The following is a 13,113-nucleotide window of genomic DNA, read 5'->3' on the forward strand; positions in this document are numbered from 1 at the left end:
TCAGAGCTTGGAGGAGAGATAACTAAATATTGATTAGTTGAGTACACAGGGAACACTCTGTTCTCAGTATTGAATGCAATGGTTAATTCAGTATATGAGAAATGACTTGCCCACATTCAGGACCTCCCTTAATATTTTACTTACAGGTTATATGCGTACAAACTAGCCCCTCTTTGACTAAAACATCAGTTGTTGCAAAAGAGCTCGCAGCATCTGGTTGAATTAGACCCCCCCACCCTCCCCGCCACCCACCCTCCCCGCCACCCACCCTCCCCGCCACCACCATCCCTGCCACCACCATCAGGCATTGCCCACTGTGCCAAAGTCTGATCAAAGAATTAATCCCCTTCACTGGGGACAAGCTGCCCTGCGTCTGTGTGAATGGGAGGGGGAGGGGAGAGGGTTAATCCCCTTTTTGAGATGAGGCTGGGATGTTTCAGCAATAGAATGACTCTACTCTTTCCCCACAGATGCTAAATACGTGAAGATATGTTACTATGACAGCACGAATGACAACATGTCGTACTTTGGCACCGACCGCTGGTTTGGTAAGTCACCATTCGCTGTCACTCGGAATCAATACCTGACACTCCATCTTCACCTGTCTGGAAAGCCACTGGCCTTTGTTAATCCTTCACACTGTGTATTTCTTCATCAAGGTAGCAGCTGCTCCATCAGCTACGGCTCACTGGCTCGCTCCCCTGTCTCAGGCAGAAGGTTTTGGGTTCAAGTCCCAAGAAACTTCAGTGCAAAAAATATAGCCTGGCAATAATAGTGAGGGAGTGCTGCACTGTGAGAGAGTCAGTACTGAGGGAGTGCTGCACTGTCAGAGGATCAGTACTGAGGGAGTGCTGCACTGTCAGAGGGTCAGTACTGAGGGAGTGCTGCACTGTCAGAGGATCAGTACTGAGGGAGTGCTGCACTGTCAGAGGGTCAGTACTGAGGGAGTGCTGCACTGAGAGAGAGTCAGTACTGAGGGAGTGCTGCACTGTGAGAGAGTCAGTACTGAGGGAGTGCTGCACTGTGAGAGAGTCAGTACTGAGGGAGTGCTGCATTGTCAGAGAGTCAGTACTGAGGGAGTGCTGCACTGTGAGAGAGTCAGTACTGAGGGAGTGCTGCATTGTCAGAGGGTCAGTACTGAGGGTGTGCTGCACTGTGAGAGAGTCAGTACTGAGGGTGTGCTGCACTGTGAGAGAGTCAGTACTGAGGGAGTGCTGCACTGTCAGGGGGTCAGTACTGAGGGAGTGCTGCACTGTGAGAGAGTCAGTACTGAGGGAGTGCTGCACTGTCAGAGGGTCAGTACTGAGGGAGCGCTACACTGTCAGGGGGTCAGTACTGAGGGAGTGCTGCACTGTGAGAGAGTCAGTACTGAGGGAGTGCTGCACTGTCAGTGCCCTTCGTGTCCAAAAAAGCTGGGTCATGTTACTGGGTTACGTGGGTAGGGTGGAGGTGTGGGCCCAGGTAGGGTGCTCTTTCCAAGGGCTGAATGGGCTGAATGGCCTCCTTCTGCAGCATTTGATATAAATGCAAGGTGAGATACACAGTGAGAAGACAGTGGAAAGAGAAGGAAAAGGTTTTTTAAGAATGTAGTGCTTAGGATGGTAAGTGTTGTAGCTGCGGTAAAGGAGGAGTTAGCGAGTCACAGGACAGTTCGTGATTCAGCAGTGTGAGCTCACGGCGCGAGTGGGCTGGGTGGAGATTAATTACGTTAGTCATGCAGTGTCGCAGGTGACAAAGGAGAGAGAGGTACGTGGAGAAAGTAGAGCGACGCAGTGTGCAGAGAATTGAAAATCTATAGCCTGCCACAAAGATAAGCAGTGGCTGCACTGACAAACCAGACACTCCCCCTGCATCGGGAGACCAGACACTCCCCCTGCATCGGGAGACCAGACACTCCCCCTGCATCGGGAGACCAGACACTTTCCCTGCATCGGGAGACCAGACACACCCCCTGCATCGAGAGACCAGACACTCCCCCTGCATCGGGAGACCAGACACTTTCTCTGCATCGGGAGACCAGACACACCCCCTGCATCGAGAGACCAGACACTCCCCCTGCATCGAGAGACCAGACACTCCCCCTGCATCGGGAGACCAGACACTTTCTCTGCATCGGGAGACCAGACACACCCCCTGCATCGAGAGACCAGACACTTTCTCTGCATCGGGAGACCAGACACTTTCTCTGCATCGGGAGACCAGACACACCCTGGGCATCGGGAGACCAGACACTCCCCCTGCATCGAGAGACCAGACACTTTCTCTGCATCGGGAGACCAGACACACCCCCTGCATCGAGAGACCAGACACTTTCTCTGCATCGGGAGACCAGACACTTTCTCTGCATCGGGAGACCAGACACACCCTGGGCATCGGGAGACCAGACACTCCCCCTGCATCGAGAGACCAGACACTTTCTCTGCATCGGGAGACCAGACACACCCCCTGCATCGAGAGACCAGACACTTTCTCTGCATCGGGAGACCAGACACTTTCTCTGCATCGGGAGACCAGACACACCCTGGGCATCGGGAGACCAGACACTCCCCCTGCATCGGGAGACCAGACACTCCCCCTGCATCGGGAGACCAGACACACCCTGGGCATCGGGAGACCAGACACACCCTGGGCATCGGGAGACCAGACACTCCCCCTGCATCGAGAGACCAGACACTCCCCCTGCATCGAGAGACCAGACACTTTCCCTGCATCGAGAGACCAGACACTTTCTCTGCATCGGGAGACCAGACACTTTCCCTGCATCGGGAGACCAGACACTTTCCCTGCATCGGGAGACCAGACACTCCCCCTGCATCGGGAGACCAGACACTCCCCCTGCATCGGGAGACCAGACACTTTCCCTGCATCGGGAGACCAGACACTTTCCCTGCATCGGGAGACCAGACACTTTCCCTGGGCATCGGGAGACCAGACACTCCCCCTGCATCGGGAGACCAGACACACCCTGGGCATCGGGAGACCAGACACTCCCCCTGCATCGGGAGACCAGACACTCCCCCTGCATCGGGAGACCAGACACTCCCCCTGCATCGGGAGACCAGACACACCCTGGGCATCGGGAGACCAGACACTCCCCCTGCATCGAGAGACCAGACACTTTCACTGCATCGGGAGACCAGACACTTTCTCTGCACCCAGACACCAGTGACTCCCCCTGCACCCAGAGACCAGTGACTCCCCCTGCACCCAGAGACCAGTGACTCCCCCTGCACCCAGAGACCAGTGACTCCCCCTGCACCCAGAGACCAGTGACTCCCCCTGCACCCAGAGACCAGTGACTCCCCGTGCACCCAGAGACCAGTGACTCCCCCTGCACCCAGAGACCAGTGACTCCCCGTGCACCCAGAGACCAGTGACTCCCCGTGCACCCAGAGACCAGTGACTCCCCGTGCACCCAGAGACCAGTGACTCCCCGTGCACCCAGAGACCAGTGACTCCCCGTGCACCCAGAGACCAGTGACTCCCCCTGCACCCAGAGACCAGTGACTCCCCCTGCACCCAGAGACCAGTGACTCCCCCTGCACCCAGAGACCAGTGACTCCCCCTGCACCCAGAGACCAGTGACTCCCCCTGCACCCAGAGACCAGTGACTCCCCCTGCACCCAGAGACCAGTGACTCCCCCTGCACCCAGAGACCAGTGACTCCCCCTGCACCCAGAGACCAGTGACTCCCCCTGCACCCAGAGACCAGTGACTCCCCCTGCACCCAGAGACCAGTGACTCCCCCTGCACCCAGAGACCAGTGACTCCCCCTGCACCCAGAGACCAGTGACTCCCCCTGCACCCAGAGACCAGTGACTCCCCCTGCACCCAGAGACCAGTGACTCCCCCTGCACCCAGAGACCAGTGACTCCCCGTGCACCCAGAGACCTGACACTCCCCTTCGATCTCTACTTTCTGGAGTAACGCACATGGCACCGGTCGAGTGCAGAGAAATCTAGGTGCAGCCTCGGGGGTTTAGATAAATCTCAGCTTTACCCCCTTTTATCCGACCCAGTTCCCTCTGGAATATCTCCTAATATTTACATAGAAACCCTCAGGGCGGAATTCTCCGTTGCCTGACGGCAAAATCGGATTTGGCGATCGGGCGGAGAATCGTTTCTGACAGTGGATTCGGGGCCGGCGCCAGTCTGATGCCGGTTTGCGATTCCCTGCCCCCTCCTAACCGGCACCACCGTGACGCGCGGCGCACAGAGTCGCTATGCTGTTGCTGCCTCATCAGGCCGGCCCACCCGCAGTACTCCGCCCCGATGGGCCGAGGTCCCGCCTGCGCGGGACACGTATGGTCTGAGCAGGCATGCCGACTGCAAACTGTGTCCAGTGATGCCACACTGTGTTCCGCTGGCTGAGGCGGGCATCTGCCAGGGTTTGGGGGGTGGCTCGGGGATGGGCTGTGGGTCAGTGGGTTAGGTTACGCACACGACCAGCGCCATGTTGTACGCACGACCGTTGCAGGTCCTCAACTGTGCGCATACGCGGCCCGGGACCTGGTCATTCTCCAGCCGTCAGCGACACGATCGGCGGCCGTTTCGCGCAGCGCCGGTGTTAGCCCCTCACCGGTACCGGAATCGGAGAGGGGCTTGTGCTGTTTTCTTTGCCGTGAAGCTCCCGCGGATTTTCCGTTCGAGCCAGCACTTGGCCACAGGAACTGAGAATTCCGCCCCTGGAATATTCCATCTTGGCTTCTAAATATTTCCAGTCAGTTCAGTTTTATTTGTTGTAGCCAGTCCAATGTCATGAGACTGGGCCTCTGTCCTTCAGGCACCATGACGGGTAACTGAGCTGACTGGTTCCTGTCAGATCCGGGTACAGAGGTTGCCCCCACTATCTTTAGTGTCTCTCCAGTGTACGCCGCTAAAGTATCCCCAGGATGGCTCAGACTTGAGGGCTGCAGTCCCTCTGGAGATGTTCGAATGGTCTTTTACCAGTGATGGTGGCCATGATGCCAGTGTCGCCCTCCCATGTTCAGGGGGCAGCCATTGACCATTCAGACAATCTCAGTGGGAGATATCCTGTTGAGTTGGACCTAGGGGCTCTTCACAGTAACTTCATTGCAATTTAAGCCTACTTGTGACAAAGATTATTGTTATTATGAATGTATTTGAGCCTGGGTTCCTCCCCCAGCTTATTTACAGGGCCTGTTTTTGATCATTATTTTTAGCTTCACTCTACGTTTAACTGGCAGGTGCCCCTTTTTCTTGAATCTGAAGCAGGTAGAATTCTTGCACCCGCACATCTCTTGGGAGTAGGCTCCCCCACACCGAAAACATGCCGCAGACCCTGGTGCTGAACGGTTCTTCTCAGGCTCTGCTGTGCCCACACTCGGGATGCTCGTTGTAGCAGCCATTTCCCACCATAACCCTAACCCTAGTTTTGTTCACCTCATTCTGCAGGCCTTGAAGCTCACTAACACCTTGAAGCTCACTAACACCTTGAAGCTCACTAACACCTTGAAGCTCACTAACACCTTGAAGCTCACTGACACCTTGAAGCTCACTGACACCTTGAAGCTCACTAACACCTTGAAGCTCACTAACACCTTGAAACTCACTAACACCTTGAAGCTCACTAACACCTTGCTCCGAGCACTCAGTCGCTTGGGCCATCTCCACTGCTTTGCCTAGTGAAATATTGGTTTCACCAAGCAGTATCTTTTGGATGTTGAGATTGTTGATCCCACAAACCAAGCAATCCCTCAACATCCAGCAGAGGGCAGTAGAGCGGAGCTACTGATTGGCTGTTCCGGGGAAATTTGCATAAGTGCAGTGCGGTCAGCGTAATTTGAAGGTGGTTTGTGGAGGGGCTGTTGTCAAGTGACAGTTGAACCCGAAACACTTCCTCAGTGATTACCCCCCTACTTCCTCCTCTAATCAAAAAAAAACAACCGCGGTCGTCGGGGAGGTAAGTTTACCTCTTCAAAAACTTACCTTGAAGAGTGACATCACAGCAAAGCAGTGACCTGATTGGCTGGTAAGGAAAGTGCTCCAATTAGCAGTAGCTGGGAGAAATTTAACTCTGCGTGTTGGTAAGTATTGTGATTGTAAGTAAAATCCTTATTCCTTTCATTTATTCATTATTTGATACTTTATTTGTAATCAGTTAAGGTAAAGTGTGAAAATGGCAGAGATCCCAGACCCGTGTTATGCCCCTCTTGCTCAATGTGGGAGTTCAGGGACGCGGCCGATGCCCCTGACTCCTTCATGTGTGGGAAGTGTGACCAGCTGCAGCTCCTGTTAGACCGCATGACGGCTCTGGAGCTGCGGATGGACTCACTTTGGAGCATCTGAGGAGGTCGTTCACTGAGTTGGTCACACCGCAGATTAGGATTGGTGAGGGAGACAGGGAATGGGTGACCAAAAGGCAGAGAAAGAGCAGGACAGCAGTGCAGGTGTCCCCTGCGGTCATCTCCCTCCAAAATAGGTATACCGTTTTGGATACTGTTGGGGGAGATGACTCACCGGGGAAAGCAGTAGTAGCCAGGCTCATGGCACCGTGGCTGGCTCTGCTGCACAGAAGGGTGGGAAAAAGACTGGCAGGGCTATAGTCATAGGGGATTGAATCGTAAGGGGAGTAGACAGGCGTTTCTGTGGTCGGAAATGAGACTCCCGAATGGTATGTTGCCTCCCGGGTGCACGGGTCAGGGATGTCTCAGATGGGCTGCAGGACATACTGAAGGGGGAGGGTGAACAACCAGTTGTCGTGGTGCATATGGGCACCAACGATATAGGTAATAAATGGGATGAGGTTCTACAATCAGAATTTAGGGAGTTAGGAGATAAGTTTAAAAAGTAGGACCGCAAAGGTAGTAATCTCAGGATTGCTACCAGTGCCACGAGACAGTCAGAGTAGAAATTTAAGAATAGTCAGAATGAATACATGGCTTGAGAGATGGTTCAGGATGGAGGGGGTTCAGATTTTTGGGACATTGGAACCGGTTCTGGGGGGCGGTGGGACCATTACAAATCGGATGGTCTACACCTGGGCAGGACTGGAACCAATGTCCTAGGGGGTGCTTTTGCTAACACTGTTGGTGAGGTTTTAAACTAATGTGGCAGAGGGATGGGAACCAGATTAGGAAGTTAGAGGTCAGTAAAGAGGCAGCAACTAAAGCCAGTAGGTACGAGATAATAAACTCAATGTGACTAAGGGGAAGTGTAGACAGGGAAGAGATGATGAACGCAAAGGGACAGGTGGTCTGAGCTGCATTTGTTTTAATGCGAGAAGTGTAGCAGGTAAGGCAGATGAATTTAGGGCTTGGATTAGTACCTGGGAATATGATATTTGTATTATTGAGACTTGGTTGAGGGAAGGGCAAGACTGGCAACTAAATATCCCACGGTATAGATACTTCAGGAGGGATAGAGAGGGAGGTAAAAGGGGTGGACGAGTTGCATTACTGGTCAGTGATGATATCACAGCTGTGATCAAGTAGAGCATGATGGAGGATTCGAGCACTGAGGCAATATGGGTCGAGCTAAGAAATAGGAAAGGTGCAGTAACATTGTTGGGACTTTACGATAGGCCTCCCAAAAGCGAGCGAGTAGAGGTACAAATATGTAAACAGATTATAGAACAATGTAGGAGCAATAGGGTGGTTGTGATGGGAGATTTTAACTTCCCCAACATTGAATGGGACTCATGTAGTGTTGGAGGCGTAGATGGAGCAGAATTTATAAGGAGACTCCAGGAGAGTTTTTTAGAGCAGTATGTAAATAGTCCAACTCGGGAAGGGGCCATACTGGACCTGGTATTGGGGAATGATCCCGGCCAGATGGTTGAAGTTTCAGTCGGTGATTACTTTGAGAATAGCGATCACAATTCCGTAAGTTTTAGAATGCTCATGGACAAGGACAAGAGGGGTCCGAAAGGAAGAGTGCTAAATTGGGGAAAGGCCGAGTATAACAAAATTCGGCAGGAGCTAGGGAATGTGGACTGGGAGCAACTGTTTAAGGGTAAATCCACATTTGAAATGTGGGAGTCTTTTAAGGAAAGGTTGATTAGTGTGCAGGACAGACATGTTCCTGTGAAAATGAGAGATAGAAATGGCAAGATTAGGGAACCATAGATGACGGGTGGAATTGTGAGACTAGCTAAAATGAAAAAGGAAGCATACATAAGATCGAGGCGACTCAAAACTGATGAAGCTTTGGAGGAACATCTGGAAAGTAGGACAAATCTCAAACGCGCAATAAAGAGGGCTAAAAGGGGTCATGAAGTATCTTTGGCTAACAGGGTTAAGGAAAATCCCAAAGCCTTTTATTCGTATATAAGGAACAAGAGGGTAACTAGAGAAAGGATTGGCCCACTCAAAGACAAAAGAGGGAATTTATGCGTGGAGTCAGAGGAACTGAGTGAGATTCTTAATGAATACTTTGCATTGGTATTCACCAAGGAGAGGGACATGACGGATGTTGAGGCTAGGGATGGATGTTTAAATACTCTAGGTCATGTCGGCATAAGGAAGGGGGAGGTTTTGGGTATTCTAAAAGGCATTAAGGTGGACAAATCCCCAGGACCAGATGGGATCTATCCCAGGTTACTGAGGGAAGCGAGGGACGAAAAAGCTGGGGCCTTAACAGATATCTCTGCAGCATCCTTGAGCACGGGTGTGGTCCCAGAGGACTGGAGAATTGCTAATGTTATCCCTTTGTTTAAGAAGGGTAGCAGGGATAATCCAGGGAATTATAGACCTGTGAGCTTGACGTCAGTGGTGGGCAAACTGTTGGAGAAGATACTGAGGGATGGAATCTATTCACATTTGGAAAAAATAGACTTATCAGTGATAGGCAGCATGGTTTTGTGCAGGGAAGGTCATGTCTTACAAACCTAATAGAATTTTTGAGTAAGTGACAAAGTTAATTGCTGAGGGAAGGGCTGTAGATGACATGGACTTCAGTAAAGCATTTGATAAAGTTTCCCATGGCAGGTTGATGGAAAAAGTGAAGTCGTATGGGGTTCAGGGTGTACTAGCTAGATGGATAAAGAACTGGTTGGGCAACAGGAGACAGAGAGTAGTGGTGGAAGGGAGTGTCTCAAAATGGAGAAAGGTGACTAGTGGTGTTCCACAGGGATCCGTGCTCGGGCCACTGTTGTTTGTGATATACATAAATGATCTGGACGAAGGTATAAGTGGTCTGATGAGCAAGTTTGCAAATGATACTAAGATTGGTGGAGTTGCAGATAGCGAGGAGGACTGTCAGAGAATACAGCAAAATATAGATAGATTGGAGAGTTGGGCAGAGAAATGGCAGATGGAGTTCAATCCAGGCAAATGTGAGGTGATGCATTTTGGAAGATCTAACTCAAGGGCAGACTATATGGTCAATGGAAGAGTCCTGGGGAAAATTGATGTACAGAGAGATCTGGGAGTTCAGGTCCATTGTACCCTGAAGGTGGCAACGCAGGTCGATAGAGTGGTCAAGAAGGCATACAGCATGCCTGCCTTCATCGGGCGGGGTATTGAGTACAAGAGTCAGCAGGTCATGTTACAGTTGTATCGGACTTTGGTTAGGCCACATTTGGAATACTGCGTGCAGGTCTGCTCGCCACATTACCAGAAGGATGTGGATGCCTTGGAGAGGGTGTAGAGGAGGTTCACCAGGATGTTGCCTGGTATGGACCGTGCTAGCTATGAAGAAAGGTTGAGTAGATTAGGATTGTTTTCGTTGGAAAGACGGAGGTTGAGGGGGTCCTGATTGAGGTCTACAAAATTATGAGAGGTATGGACAGGGTGGATAGCAACAAGCTTTTTCCAAGAGTGGGGGTGTCAATTACAATGGGTCACGATTTCAAGGTAAGAGGGGGAAAGTTTAAGGGAGATGTGCGTGGAAGGTTTTTTACGCAGAGGGTGGTGGGTGCCTGGAACACTTTGCCAGTGGAGGTGGTAGAGGCGGACACGATAGCATCATTTAAGATGCATCTGGACAGATATATGAACGGGCGGGGAACAGAGAGAAGTAGATCCTTGGAAAATAGGCAACAGGTTTAGATAAAGGATCTGGATCGGCGCAGGCTGGGAGGGCCGAAGGGCCTGTTCCTGTGCTGTAATTTTCTTTGTTCTTTATTGTTCTATGTCCCCTAACACAGGCCCGCATTGGCTGTTGGAGTTTGGCCATGAGGCTGGAGACCGTCTCTCCTGGCTCCCTAACAGCAGAATGTAATTTGTACCTTTGTAGGATAACGGATGGTCAGGGGTTATAGAGGCCCTTAACCGACTGGTTGAAGGTTTTTGTGTCTGGAGCCTCGGGCGATGTGAAACACCTCACCAGACTGTAAGTCTGTGGGCCGCCGACAGTGAGCAGTATCACCTTCTGTTTTGCCTCAGTTTACCATGAAAAAATAACGCAGACTCTCAATGTACTTGACTTCAGGGTTGAATGATTCTATTTTTTCTGAATAGTGGAGTCGGCACCATTTTATTTTGTATTTCGAGAGATAACCCTCCTCCCCCTCTGCCTCTGCACTGCTTGCTTCCAATGACTGATCCAGTTTGTCCTCATAGCCAGTGTAATAAGTCGGGGTGACTCGGTGTGGAAAGTAATGAACTAAAGGATTTATTAAGAACAACTATATACACAAGGGTTTTAACAGCACAACTATATGGGTCTACTAAAGGTGGCACAGTGGTCAGCACTGCTACCTCACAGAGCCAGAGACCCAGGTTCAATTCCAGCCTCGGGTGACTGTCTGTGTGCAGTGTCATAATATACATACAGGTATATGATGGAGTGCAGACAGGCAGTGATTGACACACAGGATGACCAGTGAACACACAGAACACAGCAGCCAATCACCAGACAGGACACGGCCACTATAAAGCCAAAGGGCACCAGCTTTCCTGCTCTCTCGGGATCCAGCCTCTGAGACAGTCAGAGTCCGTGAGCAACAACTACAACATACACCATGCAGTAGTAAGATAGCCTGGTCAGGTTAGCCTCAGGTCTCCAGTCAAGTCAGCATAGTGTCAACCCACAGTGAAAGTATGTATAATAGTTAAGAGTTCAATAAAATCGAGTTGCATTTCTTCAAGTGTTGGAAGCCTGTCTCTCTCACTGCTGCAGTAAACGCAGTCCTCACAGACCGAGCTTACCCAACACATCAAGTGCTTTCTCCCTGTGTCTGTCTGCGTGGGTTTCCTCCGGGTGCTCTGGTTTCCTCCCACAGTCTAAAGATGTGCAGGTTAGGTGAATAGGCCATGTTAAATGCCCCTTAGTGTTCAAAAATGTGCAGGTTAGGTGGGGTTACGAGGTTGTGGAGGAGTGGGTCTATGTAGGATGCTCTTTCAGAGGGCCGGTGCAGACTCGATGGGCCGAATGGCCTCCTTGTATGGTACACAACACCGCCCTGGCTCCAACTATCACCCTCCAGCCTCGCATTCCATGCTCATGTCCCAACGGCTCCACTCCCTCGTGGCTGAACAGGGGCGCGATTCTCCGATATTGAGGCCAAGTGTTTGCACCATCGTGAACGCCGTCGCGTTTCACGATGGCGCAAACAGGGACCGGGCACGACCGATCCTGGGTCCACAGGGGGCCAGCATGGCCCTGGAGCGGTTTACCGCGCCAACCCGCGCATGCGCAGTTGAGGCAGCTCAATCATGCGCACGCGCAGTTGGGCCGCACTACCCTGCGAATGCGCGGGGAACTTCATACACGCGCCGGCCCCGACCCAACATGAACTCGGTGTTCAGGGGCCGGCCGCACCGGGAAGTAGGCGCGGGGGGGGGGGCGCGGCTCGCCGATTGGTGGGCCCCGATCGCGGGCCAGTCCCCATCGGAGGCCCCCCCCCCCCCCGAGCGTTCACGCAGAGTTCCCGCCGGCAGCGACCAGGGGTGAACGGCATGGGCGGGACTCTGTCATGTCGGAGCGGCCGCTTGGCCCATCGATCTCTCAGTGACCTTGGGCCCCAATTGCTGTGGTTAATAACCTGGACTGCCGGCCTAAAAACGAGTACAGGTGACATCAGCCGCGGCCCCGCATTAACAGATATAAATGGCGGTAGCATTCCCAGGGAGCTAGCTTATGTGAGGAATAAGAACATTGAACACCAATAATTTATCTTACGTGACTATTGCCCAGGGACTGTAGGCCGGTGCAACCAGCCCACGTTGTCCACGTGCTCAATTGACATAAAAACGAAGAAAGACTCATTCATACCACACCTACCACGATCTCATAGTATCCTGAAGCATCTTTACAGCTCACAAAGTATACTCTGGAGAGTGGCCACGCCGTAACCGTGACAACCAATTTACACACAGTGAGATCTTGCAGACAACAGTGCGACAATACATTTTCTCTTGCATTGAATCACCTGGGCTTGGTCCTCGTGTGGCACAGTGGGAAGCTCTCAGGCCTCTGGAAGCGGAAGCCTTGAGGGTTCAAATCCCGTTTCGGCAACTTGCCAAATAAACTGTTGCTCTGAGAATTGTTGAAGGATAACCCATGGCCACGGTACCGGAATGAACCTCACCGCTTCATAGGAACACAGGAAGAGGTATGGGCCATTCAGCCCCTCGACCCTATCCCACCCTTCAATGAGATCATGGCTGACCCGTGAATTAACTCCATATCCCTCAAAATCTTTACGAAACAATCTATCTGTCTCAGATTTAAAGTTAACAACTGATCTAGCTTCAACTGCTGTTTGTGGGAGAGAGTTTCAAACCTCTACCACCCTTTGAGTGAAGAAGTGCTTCCCAACACCTCTCTTGACGGCCTAGCCCTGATTTTTAGACTATGCCCCCTAGCGTTAGAATCTCTAACCAGTGGAAGTAGTTCATTTTTATCCACCTTGTTTTTTCCCTGTTAATATCTTGAATATTTTGATCAGATCACCTCTTAACGTTCTAAATCCCATCAAAAACAGGTCTATTTTGAGTAATCTCTCCTCATACCTCAACCCCTGTAGCCCAGGTATCATTTTTGTAAAACCCTCCAAGGCCACAATATCGTCCCTAAGATGTGGTACCCAGAACTGTTCAGAGTGCTCCAAATCGGGTCGAACCAGGGTTTTGTATAGCTGCAGCATAACCCGTGGCTTTATATTCCAATCCACTAGATATAAAGGTTAGTATCATAGAATTCCTACAGT

The 13,113-nt window shown here is 51.5% G+C and overlaps 1 protein-coding gene across 2 annotated transcripts in view; it reads left to right on the forward strand.

The window, feature by feature from the left end:
• Positions 1 to 13,113, forward strand: part of LOC119975452 (gamma-aminobutyric acid type B receptor subunit 1-like) — a 103,624-nt gene that overhangs the window by 54,662 nt on the left and 35,849 nt on the right. For both annotated transcript variants that reach the window (XM_038815124.1, XM_038815125.1), the window contains exon 9: positions 471 to 548. In XM_038815124.1, coding sequence (XP_038671052.1) covers positions 471 to 548 — 78 coding nt within the window. The remainder of the gene's footprint in view (positions 1 to 470; positions 549 to 13,113) is intronic.

The sequence above is a fragment of the Scyliorhinus canicula genome, chromosome 13, assembly GCF_902713615.1.
Source record: "Scyliorhinus canicula chromosome 13, sScyCan1.1, whole genome shotgun sequence".
Lineage (NCBI taxonomy): Eukaryota > Metazoa > Chordata > Chondrichthyes > Carcharhiniformes > Scyliorhinidae > Scyliorhinus > Scyliorhinus canicula.